The following is a 17,626-nucleotide window of genomic DNA, read 5'->3' on the forward strand; positions in this document are numbered from 1 at the left end:
GTGCTCCCAGTGTGCTTTAGTTTCTTCCCCATTTTCAGGTTCCCGTTATGCGTTTTACATGCATGTAGGAAAACAGAACCCTGGGGAAAGAGGAACAGAACCAGAAAACGTGACGTACGGCTTCTTCATGCGTTTGAACTGGTTCTGAAAGCGTGAAGCGAACTGGGACCAGCGCATGATCCGCTGTGTGTTCCTGTTTATGGAGTTTCCTCAGCAGCTAGCTCACCTCCTTCCTGTCCAGCTCCGTATCCTGACAAACGGGCTGCGCAGACACATCCTGACATGACCGTAACCTCACTCCAGCTCTGACGTAACCTTCGGTTTTCACGAGACTCTTCTGATTTACGTCGTGGTTTAACTAGCGGGGGAACTTCAGAAAGTGGTTCGGCATATTTAAAGCTTCCACTCTCGGTTACACGCGTTCTGGTTCTTTATTAACGTCCACTTCCTTGGTCAAAGTGACGGTGTTCACATCATGCCGATGTTTTCATAACGATCTGGATCAGAGAAGAACCAGGACATGTTTAGAATGTACAAATGGACCATTGTGCTAAAAATTACCCAACACAAAATCTTATCAAGTATTTTTTGGTCCAGTTTCTAGTGCAAAAATCTTAAGACACTTAAAATAAGGCAAAATTAACTTACAAGTTACTCTTCAGCAACATATAGAAGCTCGTTTTAAGGAACATTTTCCTTATTGATTTTAAACTACTTCCACTGGCAGATTATTTCACTTATAACTCATGGGGAAAACATTTTGGGAAAAATATCTTTCCCAAAATAAGTGAAATAATCAGTGGAACTAGAACTTGGTTGCTAGGTGATGGGCTGGGCTTGGCTGGCGTTGCTAGGTAACAACGCAGGGCCCTTTGCCAATGGAACTGGCACTTTTTCCATCAAGGTTAAGGGATTATTGACTTACAAGAAGCTCCTATGTCTTGCTTTAGAGCTAATTTTAAGTTAGTTTTGCCTTATTTCAAGTGTACTAAAACATTTCCACTCAAAACTAGGCAAAAAATACTTTGTTTTTGCAGCGCATCAGCTGACCCACAACATTCTGCCACCACCACATTTCACTGTGTGGGATTGTATTCTTAAGATTACATGATTTGTGGGATTTTATGCTTGTATCAGAGACGTTCTAGAAACAAAATGGTTTACATTGATTAAAAGAAACAGAATATCACGTTTCGATGAGTGAATTTAAACATTGGAGAATTTAACTGGAACAAAATTTTCCATGAAATAGCCATTGTTGGAAACATCTACAGACCTTCCAGAATCAGTTTTAATGGCAGAGATTATGAGCATAAGCAAAGAATTTGACTCGCAACGTACAGATGTAAAATATAAACATTAGGGGAAATAAAATAAAGGACAAATATGTCAGTCTTTTTGCAGTTTTTTTTTTTTACCCACAAAGAAATGTTTGACCATTCAACATGCCGATTTGTTTCACAGTAGAATATGTCTAAACTCAGAGCTGTTTTTTTCCCAAATATTGCCACACAATTCTCATGAAGTCCGTGTTATTTCCCTCCACAGATTGCAGAAGGATGTACTGAATTATGATGCCATTTCTGTGACCTCTGCAGAAATATAATTGGTTCAAATGCTTCAAAAGCATAGAGTTCACCGTTTCCAGAAACATAGAGACAAACAAGTTTAACAAGCATTTCTATAAAATTTTATTGATCAGAAAAAAATAAGCACCCACATATCCAGATGGGTTTGATGAATGAAAATTTGTTCATAACACTGAATGTGTAGGAAAAAAACAAAAACAAAAAAAAGAAAAACAAAAAAAAGACCAACTCCACCAGGTTATGGAGAAAATGACTGAACATGTAAAAAATCTAAATGTATGTAGTTCTCATTTACTTCAATTCTTATTAAAATGGTGATTCACATGATTTTTAAAAAAATGGTTCCTAATTTTTACAGCAGCTGAATCACCATTTTTAAAATCTATTATGTGATGTCTCAGCACCTTTGCTCGTAAAATTTTTAGACAAAAAATAAGTTTAAAAAAATTCAAAAAAAAATTGTAAAATAAGGCAGCTTGTGTTCATAGTTAATTTGCATTATGTTCTTCTCTTTTTAAAATGAAAATATGAAATTTGAAATGTATAGTTCTGCAGCTTCCATCAACACTGTTTACAAGATTAAAAACTAAGATTTTGTAATCCTCATCCTGAAACTGGAAGTCTGCAGGAACAATAAATACAGAGAAATGTTTTGATCTGTTCAGGCTGAGCTTCACCTGGACTGCTCCTGGTCATACCTGCAGGAAAAACACAAATCATGAGTAAAATATTGCGTCTTGTTTTTCCATTCATTTTTCAATATGGCTGAAAAGCACATCACTATAAAAGCATTACACATCAATATCTTAAATTTGGCCAAAGTGGTGATGTGAGCTTTCCTATTTTATACAGTTTTCACTTAACAGTGTTGTTTTTTTGTGTTGAGGCAAAACCTTAAACTGCTACTGCGCCAGTAACTCTACAAGTTGTTGCTAGGCAACCGGAGAATGAATGAGTTGCTAAGTAACCAAAGAATGAGTGAGTCAGTGGTGCAGTTCTGGATTGAATATTCTGATAGAATCTTCGACTTATTGAATTTTCTATCAAACATGTCTAATAATTCACATGTCTATCATTATATACGTTATTGATTCATCGCCCAGACGTATCGCGTTGTTGGCGTTTTTAGTTGGGAGTTAAACTGTTAGGTAAATAATCGTTTGCGTTTGACTCACTGTAGGACGCAGTCTGGGATCTGCACATGCTCAGTGGGGACAAAGAGAGAAAGCTCCTGAAGCGTGTTGACGAACTGAAGCTTTCTGCTGAACTTGGAGCTAAACAGAAACGGATAAAGGATTGTCATTTTTCTGCCATTTTTTGCTGTTGGAAAAAGTGAAGAAGAGGAGGCAGCAAACCTGATGAAGGGTCTGATAATGGTGGCGATGATTTTGGTGTACCAGGTGGGATGGACCACATAGAAACCCTTCAGGTTCTTCCTTAACCTGCAAACAGATTTTAGAGTCGATGGATCTCCAAACGGATACATTCATCTGCTGTGAATCCTACACTGTAAAAACGTAAAAAAGTCTTGCCACATATTTTTAACCTAGTTCCTAGTACACTTGTAATAAGACAAAAATAAAGTTAGTAAGATAGTGGAGCTTGTTTTGTATAAATATATACAAAACAAGTATATATTTATAAAGTACTCCCTTTATGATCCCTTCATATTGATGAAAAAGTACTACAAATGTCAGATTATCCAATTTATAAGAGTTTTCCAATATTTTAAGTGAAATCCCACATTTTAACTTAAATCTTTCTCATCTTGTTCCACTGGAAGATCATTTCACTTTATCAATATTAAGATATAATTTACTTAAAATAAGTGAATAATACTGAAACTAAACCAAAAATACTTGGTCAGATTTTGTGTTTTTGCAGTGGATGATATCAAAAAAAACTCATAAGATGTAATTAACTAATATAGTTTACTCACATTGTACATCATCTAAACATTTAAGATGTAAACCAAAATCTATAACATTAAAATATAAATCAGTTAATGTAATTGAGTTTTGTAATTTATCCTTGGTGTTTTTGTTGGATATGTTTAGTTGACTTAAATTAGCTTTACATTTTTTTACTGTGGAGAAAGTACTCCCTCTACTGGCACGCTACTGAAATAACAGTTTAAATGAAACCCCAAGACAAAGAGGTGGATTATGCGCAACTCTTAAAATTAGATTTTCATTGTTTACTACAGTTTACACAATTAAAAACACGGATCAAAGACATTGAGATAAATAATACTAACACTGCAAGAAGAGGAAAAAGCCCAATGGACTTATAAAAACTTCCACAGAAAAAGAGAAAAATGTAATAATCCAACAATACAATCCTTTTCACAATTATAAACTTATGAAATACTTCTGTTTGTTCTCGGACTTAAATCCAAATTGTGACTTTAAATTGTTCATAAGGGCTATAAACACACATTTACCACATTTTAATGAGACCAAAGAGCAAATTTTTCTCCCATATCTTAACATGATATGATTATTTGTCAGGGATCATTTATTAGTGCAAAAATAAAGAAATAACCCTAAAAGGACTTATTGAAAACCTCAGAGCAAAAACACAAAATCTTATTTTAAAGTATTTTTGGTCTAGTTTGTAGTGCAAATATCTTAGTGTACACTTGAAATAAGACAAAACTTATAAATAACTTTTCAGAAAGATATAGGCACTTATATTATGTAAATTATTGCTTTAAAAAAAATACTAGTTCTACTGGCAGATTATTTTGTCCATGTTATATTCAAATAATCTGCCAATTTCCAAGTACTTTTTCATCAGTTCTTCATTATTCATTTAAAGAAGCTCATATATCTTGTTGTAAAGTTACTTAAGTTAGTACACTTCAAACAAGACTAAACTAAGATATTTGCACTAGAAACTAGACAAACATACTTGGTAAGATTTTGTATTTTTGCAGTGCAGCCAGAGTCTCTGACGTTTCGATGTGTTGCCGTTACCTGCGGTCGATGGTGGTGTAACACTCCTTAAGCCAGCCGATTCCTGGGAGTTTTTCCTTCTGCCCTCCAGCGCAGAGATAAACTATCACATAGTTTTCTGCCACCATCAGCTCCAGAGTCCCGATGACAAACCTGACAGACGGAAACAGAAACGGTAAAGAATCCAATAATCAATCAGTATTCGATCGGTTTCAGCGTCTCACCTGAAGAGGTTGTCCATCACATACTGGTAGTTTTCCAGACTGTTCTCCGGGAGGTAACAGGAGGAAAACACAATGATGTCATCCCCACTGTCTCCATAGTAACCTGACAAATGGCAGCCACTGGTTAGGTTAACAGCTACCACCGCAAAACCTCACCAAATATTACCAACTATTTTTGGTCTAGTTTCTAGTGCAAATATCTTAGTACATTTCAAACAAGACTAAAGTAACTTTTCAGCAAGATACAGCAACAATTTTAGCAAAAATGTTCACTTTGTTGGAAATGTAATTATTCGTTTCCATTGTAATTGCTTGTTTTTAATTTCTATGAAAGGCATTAAAAATAAAATCTATATTATTGTTAGAATAGAAAATACTGTGTTAACAAGCTACTCCATTCAAAGTGTTAAATATACATATAAAATCCATTTAAAAAAAAAAGTAGATAATTCCTCAATATTGACTCTAAAGTACTAGTTCCCTGCACCGTTACCTAGCAACGCCAGCCATGCCATGCTCGTCACCTAGCAACCAAGTTCTACTGGCAGATTTTTTACAAGATATTTTACTTATGTTATAAGTGAAATAATCTGCCAGTTGTACTAGTAATTTTTTTTCAGTGTCAAGTTATTGACAGGTTCTTGCTTTGCTAAAGCATTACTTGTAAGTTAGTTTTGTCTTATTTCAGGTGTGTCAAGATATTTTGCACTAGAATCTAGACCAAAAAAAGATTTGTGTTTTTGCAGTGCGAGGGTTAATTAGGTGTTCAGGAAGCAGGTCGAACCTCCGTGTGACAGAACTCTGAGATAAGACTCCAGGACGCTCATGTCGACCCTCGACTCCTGAGGAGGGTCACCTGTTGTGAAACAGCGCCACCTGGTGCCTTTGCCGTCCACCACATCCTCCTTTTCCAAGGGTCCCAGTCCAAACTGGTCAGGCCCGGGTAGAGAACCAGCTCCAGAGCCCGACCTGGATCTGGACTCAGACACTCTGAGGCGATGGGAGGCCACACCGAGGCGCCGCATGTCATCTACAGAAGAAGAAGAAGAAGTGAATTTTCTTATGCGACGTTCATGATTTGTTACCTTTGGTTACCTTCCAGATCCAGGTCATGGAGGGGTAAGTGCAGGGATTCGCTGTCGGACGGCGTCTCCAAGGCGTCCAAATCAAAATCCAGTGCCGTGTCCTCTGCATCCTCAGGTGACGGGGAGAGAAAGGTGGACTGTAGGTCATCAGACTTTATCGACTCGCTGCCTCCTGGAGGAGGAATGTCACAATTTTAAAACAGGCTGACGCAGAAAGATGTAAATAAATAAACTATAAAAATAAGATAAAACTGTCACCTAATGACACACTCAGAGTTGGAGCTGCCAGCACTTTCTTCTTCATTTGTCGTTCCCCAGTCAGATTCAGACTGCTGGGCGGGACTAAGGACCGAAATGATGGTCAGGATGTTTACGTATTATAACATCATAAATATGTGCTTTTAGGTTTTTCCGTTCTAGCCAACGTTGAGCTTCCCTTCACTGCATAAACACAAAATCTTAAGAAATCACACCTTATACTTTCTACTCTGATATTAAATAAAAGTTAAAAGGAAAAAAAAGAAAAATCTTACCAACTGTTTTGATCACGTTTAGTGCAAATATCTTAGTACACTTGAAATAAAAGAAAAACTGATAAGTAACTTTTCATCAAGCTATAATAGCTTGTTTGAGTCATTAATTCCTTAATATTAATTTCAAAAAGTACTAGTTCCACTGGCGCTGTGCCATTACCTAGCAACCCCAGCCCGTCGCCTAGCAACCCAGTGCCAAATCCATTGGCAGATTATTTCACTTACATTGCATGCATTTTGTAAGGTTACACAGTAATAATTTGCTTTATTTAGTCTGTCATAATGAAAAAATGTGGGTGTTTATTTTTCAAAGTCATATTTTGGCATTTCTACATGTTGGAGTTTAAACTAAATATTTAATTCACAAGTTAAATATTTAGCTTACAAACAATGTCTTTAGCTTTCAAATTAAATAGCTTAGATCAGTGGTTCTTAACCTTTGAGGTACCGAACCCACCAGTTTCATATGCGCACTCACTGAACCCTTCTGTAGTGATAAAATATGATTCCCCCCCTCAAATTCAAGACATAGGGGTGACCCAACTAGAGTTTAGTTGGGTCACCCCGAGATCACCAAGTCTTCCTAAAAGATAGAGTCTCAGAACAGTTCTTCAAACTATAGTCAGTGTTTTCAGCAAAGCTGAGCCGACTGTCCAGGAACAACCAAGGTATTTAAAATTTGCCACAGTTTCAACAAGTTGGCCATCGAGAGAAACTGGAACCACTTTAAGGTCTTGTTTAGATCATTTAATTAGCTCTACATTCTTGAGAAAGAAAAATTAATAATAAATAATGAAGACTTTGCGGTATTCCGATTTAGTTATGTTACCACCCCCACGCCACTAAAGGCAGTATCAACCCCGAAAAGATGCGACTAAGGAGCAGATTTAGAAGTTCACTGAAAGCTACAGAGTTTGGTAAAAACGGTGAGCTTTGCTGAAGTAATTAAAGACACAAGTTCAAATCCGTGCTGAGAGTGGAGCTCCTTTAATCAGTGCTCCTCCACAGCACTGATTGGCTAAGCAATGTAACGTGATCCTCTGCAGCAAGTGATGGCAAAGCGGGGCGTCATCACGACTTTACACAACTGTGTCTACCTCTGCGGCAGAGGCTCTGCCGAACCCCTGAGACCGACTCAAACCCCTGGGGTTCGATCAAACCCAGGTTAAGAACCACTGGCTTAGATAGTTAGCATCACTTTAACCCAATATTTTTGACCACTGTGGAAAATTTAATAAACTCACAATTATAGATTAGTATGGAAAAGTGCGGGGATCTGTTGGAAAAATTGGAGCAACTGACATAATTTGGCAGTATACAGATGAAAACTGCTTTGATTGATCATATTTAAGCAAACAAATGTCATCTTGAAGGTTCTATTTATGCATCACATCGAGTCTAGAGGCCACCTAAGAAGCTATGGCGGGCCGAATTTGGCCCGTGGGCCTAGAGTTTGACACATGTGACGTAGAAGAACTGGACTGAAAATATAAAGGCATCAGAAGTCAATAAAACTTAAAAAAAAAGACATATCCACCAGGTGTATGATGACAAAGTTGTACCTGGTCTCGTGCTGCTGGGTGTTAACGGTTTCTGCTCCGATTCCTCAGCTGAACAAAAGAAACGGAGGAAGTCAGTCAAGAAACTGAGGGAGAAGAAAGAAACAAAAAGCTGGTAAACTCACTTGTCTCTCTTTCAGACAGCTCCTGGATCCCTCCTGGCAATAAAAAAATAAAAATTAATAAATAAAACTGATGAGCAAAGACATTTCTGAGGTTGGGATTTTAAGGAATCTTGCAGCATTTCTCACCCTCCTCATCTACAGCAGGTGTTTCTACTCTTCCTTCCTCCTCACCTTAAAATAAAGGACATCTGAAAAACCTACAGATTGTTTTATAGACAGTCCTCCTGTCTTCAAAATGATGATGGTGAGATTTATGCCCGTTTCTCTTACCCGAGTCCCTATCTGGAATTGCCATGAAACCACTTTCTCTTCCACCCATTTCTTCGTCTTCTGTTGGGAGACATTTTCAAACAAGTTGGATTTTTATTTCCGATAAAAAAAAATTTTAAAAAAAGTTTGATTCTTTTGAGATTCGCTTAATGGCGTCTTCTGATCTGCAAACATAGAGCAAATATCACTCAAAAGATAAACATTAAAAACACAAAATTAAAAGTTTTTTTGGTCTCGTTTCTAGTGCAGATATCTCAGCATGTTTCAAATATGAAAACTAAATTACAAGTAACTTTTCAACAAGATATACAAACTTATTTTAAGTCACATGGAAAAAATTTTATGTTAATCAGTGGAACTAGTACTGGTTGCTAGGCGATGGCTGGGCTTGGCTGGCGTTGCTAGGTAACGGTGCAGCACCCATTGATTGTGGAAAATCTTTAATATTGATATATTAAAAAGATTTCTTTACTTGAAACAAGGTCCTATATTTTTCTGAAAAGTTACTTGCAAGTTAGTTTTAACTTGATACAAGATAAGATATTTACACTAGGAACTAGACCAAAAATACTTGGTAAGATTTCGTGTTTTTGCAGTGCACAACACTTTTCTTCACACTTATTTGGGTAATCCAATATGAAATTTGCATTTAAATGACAACTGAATTTTAATCTTCAAATAAACTTCACTTTTTGAATGAAAGTTCTTGAAGATATTAGGTATCAGATTATATTAGATGCATGTTTTGACAAAAATGTGAAAGAAAAAAAAAAAAAAAAACCTGGCTCTGATAGAGCTCAGTAAACCTTTTATTTGCGATGATGGTACAGAAAGACTTTTTTCTACACGCTTCTGATGCAGCATTTCCTGGTGGTCCTGGACGACATGTCTGCTGAAAAGTAAAGTGAACGGATGATGGACCTGTCGTCGTGGTTCTTGTAGTAGAAATGTTTTCATCTGCAGCATCTTGGTGGCTGGTTTCAGAGTTGTCATCTCCCAAAACGACCCTGCAGAAAGATACAGTGATAAAGTGGTTACTTCGACGGTGAAGATTCAAGTATTTTATATTTCTCGTGTCCCAGTTAAATAAAGCAAAAGTACTGAGGTTGACCTCTGACCTGGATGTTTCTTCTTCGTGTTTTTCTCCTGTGGACTCCATGTTGCTTCTGTTCATGGAGAAGGTGAATGCAGTCGTTTGGGTTTTGGACTCGGACAGAACTGATGCTGCCGGATTTGGCTGGCAGAAGCAGGAACTTAAAAATAACAGCTTTGCGCCACGTCACCTTCCTTTTCAAACCTGTTTTCAGTAAATAGCACACATCTAAACCAGTTCCTACGGTTACACTCACAGGTGCAAACAAAGTCATTTTACACATGCATTGCATGTTCCTCCTGGGTTTTTAATTCTTTATTTTATTTATTCTTTACCAAGTTGGACTGACTGTACAAAATACAACTAAAATCAACTTTAAAAAAACAACATTTTCTTGCACATTTGAAAGTTTTGCCTCAAATCTAAACAGTATGTGCAACATTTCTGTGTACATGTTTTAATTTTATATTTAAGTCATATTTATATGACTTAAGAGTTTCACACTTATTTTCTGTATACAGATATGCATTTGTTAACATTAACACTTTGTATGGAGTAGCTAACGGCTAACAAAAGCATATTTGGATTCAACGTCAAGCTGAGACGTTTCAGAAAAAAACACTTGGAAATTCCCAAGTCTGAAAAAGTTCAAAATTTAGAGATATTTTGTGATTAATGTTGGAAATTTTCTGGAAAAACATGGAAATTTCTGGGGTCCAAAAGTTAAAAATTTGGGAGATTAAAAGTCATAAATTTTCTAAGGTTTATCTAGAAAATTTTTCAAACTGAAATTTCCTCGTTTTTTTTTTTTTTTTAGAAAATTTCTGAGATTTTTTGGCAGAAATTTGCTCTGGTTTTTCTGGTTCTGATACAGTGTTTCTCAACCCTGGTCCTCATACGGGAGAGGATTAGGGCCACTGGAAAAAAGAAAAAAAAAATGACTTTAATCTCAGAATTCTGACGTTTTTTCTCAGAATTCTGACTTTATCTCAGAATTCTGAGATTAAAGTCAGAACCGTTTTATTTTTTTTTTCCAATGGTCCCAATCGTCTTCCGTATCCTCAGTCCCTCCCCCTCCCCCGCATGTTTTAGGCGCTTCCCTTCTGCCACACACCTGGATTGTATCTCTGGGTGATTAACAGGTTTCTGCAGTACTTGATGGTCATTCAATCATTTGAATCAGCTGTTCTGGAATAGAGGCGCATCTAAAACATGCAGAGCAGGGGGCCTGAGGACCAGGGTTGAGAAACACTGTCCCAATATATTGTCATAGAAATCTGACTACTTTCATTGTCATTAAAACATTGTTTGGTTGACTGCTGAACAGGTAAAAATTTAATTAAATAATTTTTGCAATTATATTTAAAGCAAAAACATTAAAAAGTTCTTCCAACTTGACATTTTTTAGCCCCCATGACAAACATTTTGGAGACCATGCTGTAGAAATAAAGCATATTTTCTGATAATTTCAAACAGTAATGTGTAATTCAGACGCCCTTAAACGCTGAAATGAGAAACAGCTGGAACAAACCGAACTGTTGACACAAGGCTGGCCAAATGTTGCTGCTCTAAGATTTCTGCTCACTGGATCCGAACCAGGAAAACAACAAACCCAACCCACAACCCTTCCTGCTCTCATTTATATTTACCTCTGGCAGAACGCTGATTACAGAAACAGATTGAGCTGAAATGTAAAAGTCCAACGCCACAGAAAAGATTAAAATAAAAGTTTGCTTTAGAGTAGAAGTGGGCAGACTTACAGCAGCTCTTTCAGCCCAGTCGGCCCCGGCAGGTGAGGGGGGGACAGGTGAGGAAAGGTGAAACGGGTTCGGGACAAATGGAGGCGACCTGAATCGGAACCAGCTCCACACCTGGTGACTCAGCTGATCCGTTTATGAGCGGACTCTGACACCTGAGCTGTGCTTCACCTCTCCGACTGCACTTTCAGGTATATAAAGGAAACGGAGGTGTGTTGCAGCAATAAGGGTCCCACCCCGTTGCTGTGGCAACCGTGACTGCAGGCGGGCGTGCCGGGGTGGAGACGGCGGCGTTCATGTTGCTGCCTGCTGAACGAATCCGCATGGCAAAATATGACACGGCTCGTATTATTGCGGTTTGACAGTTGTGTCTCATGGGGTTGCGATAGACTGAAAAGTTTAAAGGGCATTTACTTTTTAGGAAACAAAAAGTAAAGAAATATACTTCTAACAGCTGTCAAAAGGTGCTGAAAAGTTTTGTTTCTGTCTTATCACGCAGATAGATTTTCTAGAGGAAAAAAACAACAATAAAATGTCTGAATTTAAAAGTCAAAAAAATTCTGAAGAAATGTCTGAAATTCTAATTTTTAATAAATTTTCCTTATTATTTGTTTATTTATTTTTATTTGTGAATTGGATTTCTCAATCCGAATTTCGTACCACAAACAAGCAAAGGTGGCACGAGAATTAAAAAGAATTAAATCCTTGAAAAAAACAAGGATATTTCTGAGTTCCAAAAGCCGAAATTTTGCAAGAAATCGCACCAAAATTGTTACATTAATCACAGAATTATTTTTTTCGTGTGAAAATTTTTGAGCTTGAAAAAAACTTATTTTTTCTAAAAAAAAAAAAAATTCTAAAAAAACAGGGAACATTTTTAGCTTTAAAATTCTAAAAAAGTCTAAAATGTGCAAAAAATGTACTCAAATGTTGAGCTTAAACTCAGAAACTTTGCCAGAAAAAGAACGAAATGTTTTGAGCTCTAGAAGTCTAACATTTACAAGCAAATACTCAAAAATTCTGAGATTATCTTGGAAATTTCTGAGCTTCAAAAATAAAGAAAATTATTAGAAAAATCTCAGAAATTTTCAGATAAATCTCAGAAATTCTCTAGAAAAACTAGAAAATGTCTGAGCTCCAAAAATCGAGAATTTGCTAGCAAAATCTCAGACATTTTGAGGTTAGTCCCAGAAATTTTCTTGAAAAACCTTGGAAATTTCTGACCTCAAAATGTAAAAAATAAATAAATAAATAAATAAAAAAAATTTGAGATTAAATTTAACCGAATTGAATTCAGATTGAATTGAGTAATTTCTTTCTACTTTTTAAATTCACTTCAGTAAATATATGTAGAAATTTTGCCAGTTTTACTTGTGTACAATTTTTGGTTACTCTACCCACCTCTGCGTAAATGTAAAACTTTTATTTTCTCATTCAAAATCATGACAAAATGCCATCTCATTGTAAATAAAGCTGGGGTGGAAGTGACGTTCGGCGACTGTCTCCTCACTTCCGACATATTCAACATGGAGCCCAGCGGAGTAAAGCTAAACTTCTGGGAGAACGGACCAAAGCCCGGACAGTTTTACTCTTTCCCTGGCAAAAGCAGCGCCGGGCACGGAACATCATGCGGCCCGGTTAGACACACACTGTGAGTAGATGTTTGGCTCGGAACCAGAACCTTGTAATGTACGTAGAAGCCGAACACCGGTTCTGGTTTCGGTTTGTTCTCCGCTGCTGTGCTGTATCATCATGGAGAAATGGCTGCTGCTAACCACGGCTAAAACATTTAACAGTTTACCTCAACATTAAGGTTTACGACTTTATTAAAGCAAACAGACACTTTGAATTGTTATGTTAATTAAATAATAAAGATGATCAGACATTAGGTAATATATTTAAATCTGATTTTAGGCGTTTGATAAATAATAAACTGCTAGCTAAGCTAGCTTAGACAGCAGTTTGTTGTTCTCAGATATAAAAAGTAAGATAATTACTTTAAAGGCGGACTGCAGTCTTTAAACTAACTATTAATAAGAAGCAAAACTATGAGATAAAGCTTATGTTTATTATTTTTGTTTTGATTTTTATCCTGATTTCCAAGAGTAGTTGAGTAATATTATTTTACTGTTATGGAAATAAAGTGGAATATATAGGTGCCTGTTACTATGCCTGTCACAATCATAAATTTTGCGGGATGATAAATCATCCCAGTAATTATTAGAATAAATTATAATATTATTTTGAGACCATTTTCAAGTGATACATTATTATACCATTATTAATATAAGTTCACCCTCTCAAAGACTAATAAAATTGCATTTTGTAAAGGACACAAAACACTGGAACCGGAAGATATTTTAAATATCCAAAATAAAACATGACAACCAAAACCAATTAATGAAACAGAAATAAAAAAACACTTTTAACCGAAACCATAAATAAAATTGGTTATAATGTAAACAACATTTTGCTTAAAAATGAAATTATCTCGTTTTCATTGCTTATTGTGACAGGCTTGCCTATTACTGACATATTCTGCGATTAAAATTCAAGACAGTAATTATGTTTTTATTAGCATGAAACCACCCAACTGAGAAGGCAAACACAGAAATAGATGTTGCCGTATTTCATATGGTAACAAAAAGTAAGGATGGAAAAGTAGATATTTAATAGTTTAGTAAAATCTTTATTCATTTTTAGTTTTACTGTAGAGAAACTGATCTTTCTCTGTGTGCTCCAGCTACGTTACTCATTAGGAATATTTTCACCAAACAATGATATGCAGACTCTATAGACTTTTACAGTCACATCTGTTATTGAATATTTCTTCTTTCTTTTCGCAGTAACCCGATGGTAACTGGTACATCGGTGCTCGGTGTGAAGTTCACGGGCGGCGTCATCATCGCGGCGGACATGTTGGGTTCTTATGGCTCTCTGGCTCGGTTTAGGAACATTTCCCGCCTCATGAAGGTGACGACCGCTGTCAACAAGAACAAGAAAACGGAAATTTCTATAACTGAAAGCTGTCTATAATATTTTTTTATTTGTTTGTTGTTTAAATAGGTGAACGACAACACCATCCTGGGAGCATCAGGGGACTACGCTGACTACCAGTACCTGAAGCAGGTCATCGAACAGATGGTGTAAGTTCCTCATTAAGGAGTAAAAGCACAACCTGCTTAGAAACCAAACTTTAAGAATCTGAAAATAACTCAAAACGTCCCAATATGTTCATGTTTTGGTCATGGTCATTCACATTTACTAAACAACAACACATTTCTCATTAGGACGACCAATGAAAACAACAATAAATGAGTTCAGGGACTAATATTTTCATTTCAGGGTGTAGATATTAAAATGTTGTGTTATTTCAAGCTGGGTGATTTGTGAGTGTTTTGTTAAATTGGTTGGGTCTGAAGAAGTTTGAGAAACACTGCTACAGATCTTACTGGGAAATTAGTCCTCTAATCTAATCCTGGAAACGTTCTTCTGGTGATAGAAGGCCGACTGTGTAACCGTCTTTATGTGGCTCTGAAGGTTCAGGTCTGAGCAATCGAACCTGATCTGTAGTTTCCAGCTGTAATAACTGAACCTGCGCACTGACTCTGGATCGTTCTGTATGTAAATGCTGTTTCTGCTGTTAGCATCGATGAGGAGCTGCTCGGAGACGGCCACAGCTACAGTCCGAAGGCCATCCACTCCTGGCTGACCAGAGTGATGTACAACCGCCGCAGCAAGATGAATCCTCTGTGGAACACCGTGGTCATCGGAGGTTTCTACAACGGGGAAAGGTGAGCAGAAATGTCCATAACGTCGTTTTTCACTGGACTTTAATAGAAATAAATATTCTTTGTTTCCACTCTGTAATCATATTTTTTATGTAGGCAGAAGGCTTACGAATACTAAACACTGGATGATAAATTGTTAAAAATTCAAAAATACTTTATTAATCCCAAAGGGAAATGAAATCAAATGAATAATAATAATTTTATTACAATAATAATAACATTATTTAATAAAATTATTATTACATCTTATATAATTTGATTTTATTAAATTTTATAAATAAATTATAATTTTGTTTAATTTAACTAAATTAAATAGTTAAATTAAATTAAATATATATTGTTGTTCTGAGACCGTTTTAACATAATATAATGGTTGAAAACAAATTGCCAAAGATCAATAAACTTTGAATTGTAATGAACATCTAACACTGAATCTGGGAGACTTTTTAAATATCCAAAATAAATAAACAAAACAACAGAACCAATAAATAAATTTAATTATAGTGTCTCTGTAAACAAAATTATCCTTCAATATAAGGACTTATTGAGACTAGAGCACCAGACTGAAGAGTTTTGTCGTCTAGTTTTTGGTAGAAAAAGAAAATTATTGAGTTTGTTTTAATTTATCGTGTGATTAATTGATATTGTGACCGGCCTGCTAATACTGATTATACTGATTAAACGTGAACCAGCTGCTGCTCTTTCTTCCCACGGCTGCTTTGTTAAATGTATTACCTTCCTAAATGTTTCGTCTTCTCCAGCTTCCTGGGTTATGTGGACAAGCTTGGCGTTGCTTACGAGGCTCCTACAGTCGCCACCGGGTTTGGAGCGTACCTGGCTCAGGTGAGTCCCCATGTGAAAAGAGAAAACAACTTTTCAGAGTTTAAATGTTTTTAAAAAATGTGTGTTTATATCGGATATAAACACACAGGTAGGACGAGGCAATGAATCAAATTTAGTTTTCTTTTTTCACCGGAGCGTTCCTTCCGTTTCCATGGTAACGAGTGATGTCACCAAGGCCAGGCTTTTATTTAGTATTAGGGCCAGGCCACGTTTTTGTTCTTCAATGATGATGAGAATAAAGTCGTAATTTCATGAGGAATCCAGGATTCCCAGACTGTGTAACTTCAAACCCTGAAGTGTTTGATGTGAGTCGAAAGTGTTTGTTTTTAAATAAAAAGTTTGACTCGCTGTGCTTCCAGCCTCTGATGAGGGAGGTGGTGGAGAACAAGGCGGACATCAGCAAGCAGGAAGCCCGGGATCTGGTGGAGCGCTGCCTCAAAGTGCTTTACTACAGAGACGCTCGCTCCTACAACAGGGTGAGTTCAGCTCACGTTTCCAGTCAGACCCAGAGCCAAAGACAAACACCAACTGAGCTGAACTTTAACCGGGAGCTCTGCCCACACACCGCCTGTACAAAAACACAGAATATGGAAAGAGACATAAACCTTTAGGAGGTTCTTATTCACTACTCCATAAGTACTACATTCATATAGCATAGAAAATACTTCATAGATCCCAAAGGGGAAATTGCTTTTTAGTTGGAAAGATACTATATTAATATTACTAATATAACCATAAATGATTTCTGAGTTTATAAAGCATATAAATAACTCTGATGTAAATAGTTTAAATATGACTGAATATAAATAAATACATTAAATAAATAAAATAAGAAGCATGCACATGGAAATATGTTATATATTAATCTACAAATGAGTCCGGATCAAATTAGAAAATTATTTAAAAAATACCATTTGATATTAGATGGCTAAGAGTTTTATTTTATTGTCAGATAATATATTATGACTTTGTTACCAGGTATTGAATTTTCCTACCTGGTAACAAATTTGTTTTTCCCCCCATAGTTCTTGTTTTCTTGCAGCAGTACCTTTTCTTTTTTTCTTGTCAGAAATGTTTACATTTCTTGCTTGAAATGACATCAAGCAGCTTGATGTCAGAAACTAAACACCAGAAATAACGTTTAAATAAATCATTTTAAGGTATATTTTATTTTTAAAAAACTGATTGAAAAACAAAAATTCTGATTGAATTTTTTGTTCTTGCATGTTTTTTCTCACGTTCTCTGTGGTTCCTACAGCGCCCCCTGGCGGCCCTCCATTAAAAAGACACTGCTTTAATGGATTTTGCTTTTACTGGATGTGGGGATTTAATGTTTTAATGTTTTTATTCCAGCATGAGATTGCCATCGTGACCGCGGAGGGCGTGGAAATCATCGGTCCCCTGTCATCAGAAACCAACTGGGACATCGCTCATTTGGTCAGGTACGTCCAGATCTCCTTCTAGACACAAATCCCTGTTGTTGAACCTTTTCAGGATAACTTCATGATGTTCACAGGGTGAAATTTTACTCCTGCAGTAACTTGTTTTTGTCTGCTTTCTCTGCAGCGGGTTTGAATGAAGACGAGTTGGAGCCGTTTCCCTGCTACGTCAGAAGTAACTTCCCACCATGCAACTTATCTATCCCAGTTTAGTTTCTTTCTGTTTACGTTCACTTTTGTATAATGGAAAAATAAATACAGTAAATAAAAAAAAACTATTGCAATTCTCATTTCATTTTATTTACTACCAGTTCCTCTAAAAAGACGTGAAACTTTTTAAATAAGGAAGTCAACTCTTTTT

At 36.3% G+C, this 17,626-nt stretch overlaps 2 protein-coding genes across 6 annotated transcripts; one reads left to right on the forward strand and one right to left on the reverse strand.

Annotated features, from left to right (window-relative positions):
* Nucleotides 1–1,667: 1,667 nt before the first annotated feature.
* LOC103472545 (protein prune homolog 2-like) lies at nucleotides 1,668–11,467 on the reverse strand. Of its 5 annotated transcripts, none has more exons than XM_008422250.3 (15): nucleotides 11,196–11,467; nucleotides 9,461–9,508; nucleotides 9,149–9,349; nucleotides 8,343–8,402; nucleotides 8,199–8,243; nucleotides 8,073–8,105; nucleotides 7,951–7,998; nucleotides 6,114–6,197; nucleotides 5,866–6,027; nucleotides 5,555–5,800; nucleotides 4,771–4,873; nucleotides 4,568–4,699; nucleotides 2,945–3,031; nucleotides 2,765–2,863; nucleotides 1,668–2,287 (listed from the first exon to the last, which is right to left on the reverse strand). In XM_008422250.3, exons 3-15 carry the CDS (start codon nucleotides 9,333–9,335, stop codon nucleotides 2,263–2,265), a joined length of 1,311 nt encoding a protein of 436 aa, XP_008420472.1. In that variant the 5' UTR covers nucleotides 9,336–9,349; nucleotides 9,461–9,508; nucleotides 11,196–11,467; the 3' UTR covers nucleotides 1,668–2,262. The 5 variants fall into 5 exon arrangements, with proteins under 5 accessions (XP_008420472.1, XP_008420471.1, XP_008420474.1 ...); XM_008422249.3 differs by having other exon boundaries at nucleotides 9,461–9,639; nucleotides 11,196–11,464; XM_008422252.3 differs by having other exon boundaries at nucleotides 9,264–9,349; nucleotides 11,196–11,444.
* Nucleotides 11,468–12,682: 1,215 nt separating this feature from the next.
* On the forward strand, nucleotides 12,683–17,540 carry psmb4 (proteasome 20S subunit beta 4). The gene is made up of 8 exons (XM_008422248.3): nucleotides 12,683–12,843; nucleotides 14,039–14,165; nucleotides 14,259–14,338; nucleotides 14,840–14,986; nucleotides 15,745–15,826; nucleotides 16,186–16,302; nucleotides 17,180–17,268; nucleotides 17,393–17,540. Exons 1-8 carry the CDS (start codon nucleotides 12,719–12,721, stop codon nucleotides 17,403–17,405), a joined length of 780 nt encoding a protein of 259 aa, XP_008420470.1. The 5' UTR covers nucleotides 12,683–12,718; the 3' UTR covers nucleotides 17,406–17,540.
* Nucleotides 17,541–17,626: the final 86 nt, after the last annotated feature.

Source organism: Poecilia reticulata, chromosome 11 (genome assembly GCF_904066995.2).
Source record: "Poecilia reticulata chromosome 11, P_reticulata-male-v2, whole genome shotgun sequence".
Taxonomy (NCBI): Eukaryota; Metazoa; Chordata; class Actinopteri; order Cyprinodontiformes; family Poeciliidae; genus Poecilia; species Poecilia reticulata.

Coding starts and splice junctions, on each gene's coding strand:
- psmb4 (XM_008422248.3), top strand. CDS start 12,719: ATGGAGCCCAGCGGAGTAAAGCTAAACTTCTGGGAGAACGGACCAAAG. Junction 15,827..16,185: donor TTGGAGCGTACCTGGCTCAG/GTGAGTCCCCAT, acceptor CTGTGCTTCCAG/CCTCTGATGAGGGAGGTGGT. Junction 16,303..17,179: donor ACGCTCGCTCCTACAACAGG/GTGAGTTCAGCT, acceptor TTTTTATTCCAG/CATGAGATTGCCATCGTGAC.
- LOC103472545 (XM_008422250.3), bottom strand. CDS start 9,335: ATGACAACTCTGAAACCAGCCACCAAGATGCTGCAGATGAAAACATTT. Junction 7,999..8,072: donor GCTGTCTGAAAGAGAGACAA/GTGAGTTTACCA, acceptor TCTTTTGTTCAG/CTGAGGAATCGGAGCAGAAA. Junction 2,288..2,764: donor ATCCCAGACTGCGTCCTACA/GTGAGTCAAACG, acceptor TTTTTCCTGCAG/GTATGACCAGGAGCAGTCCA.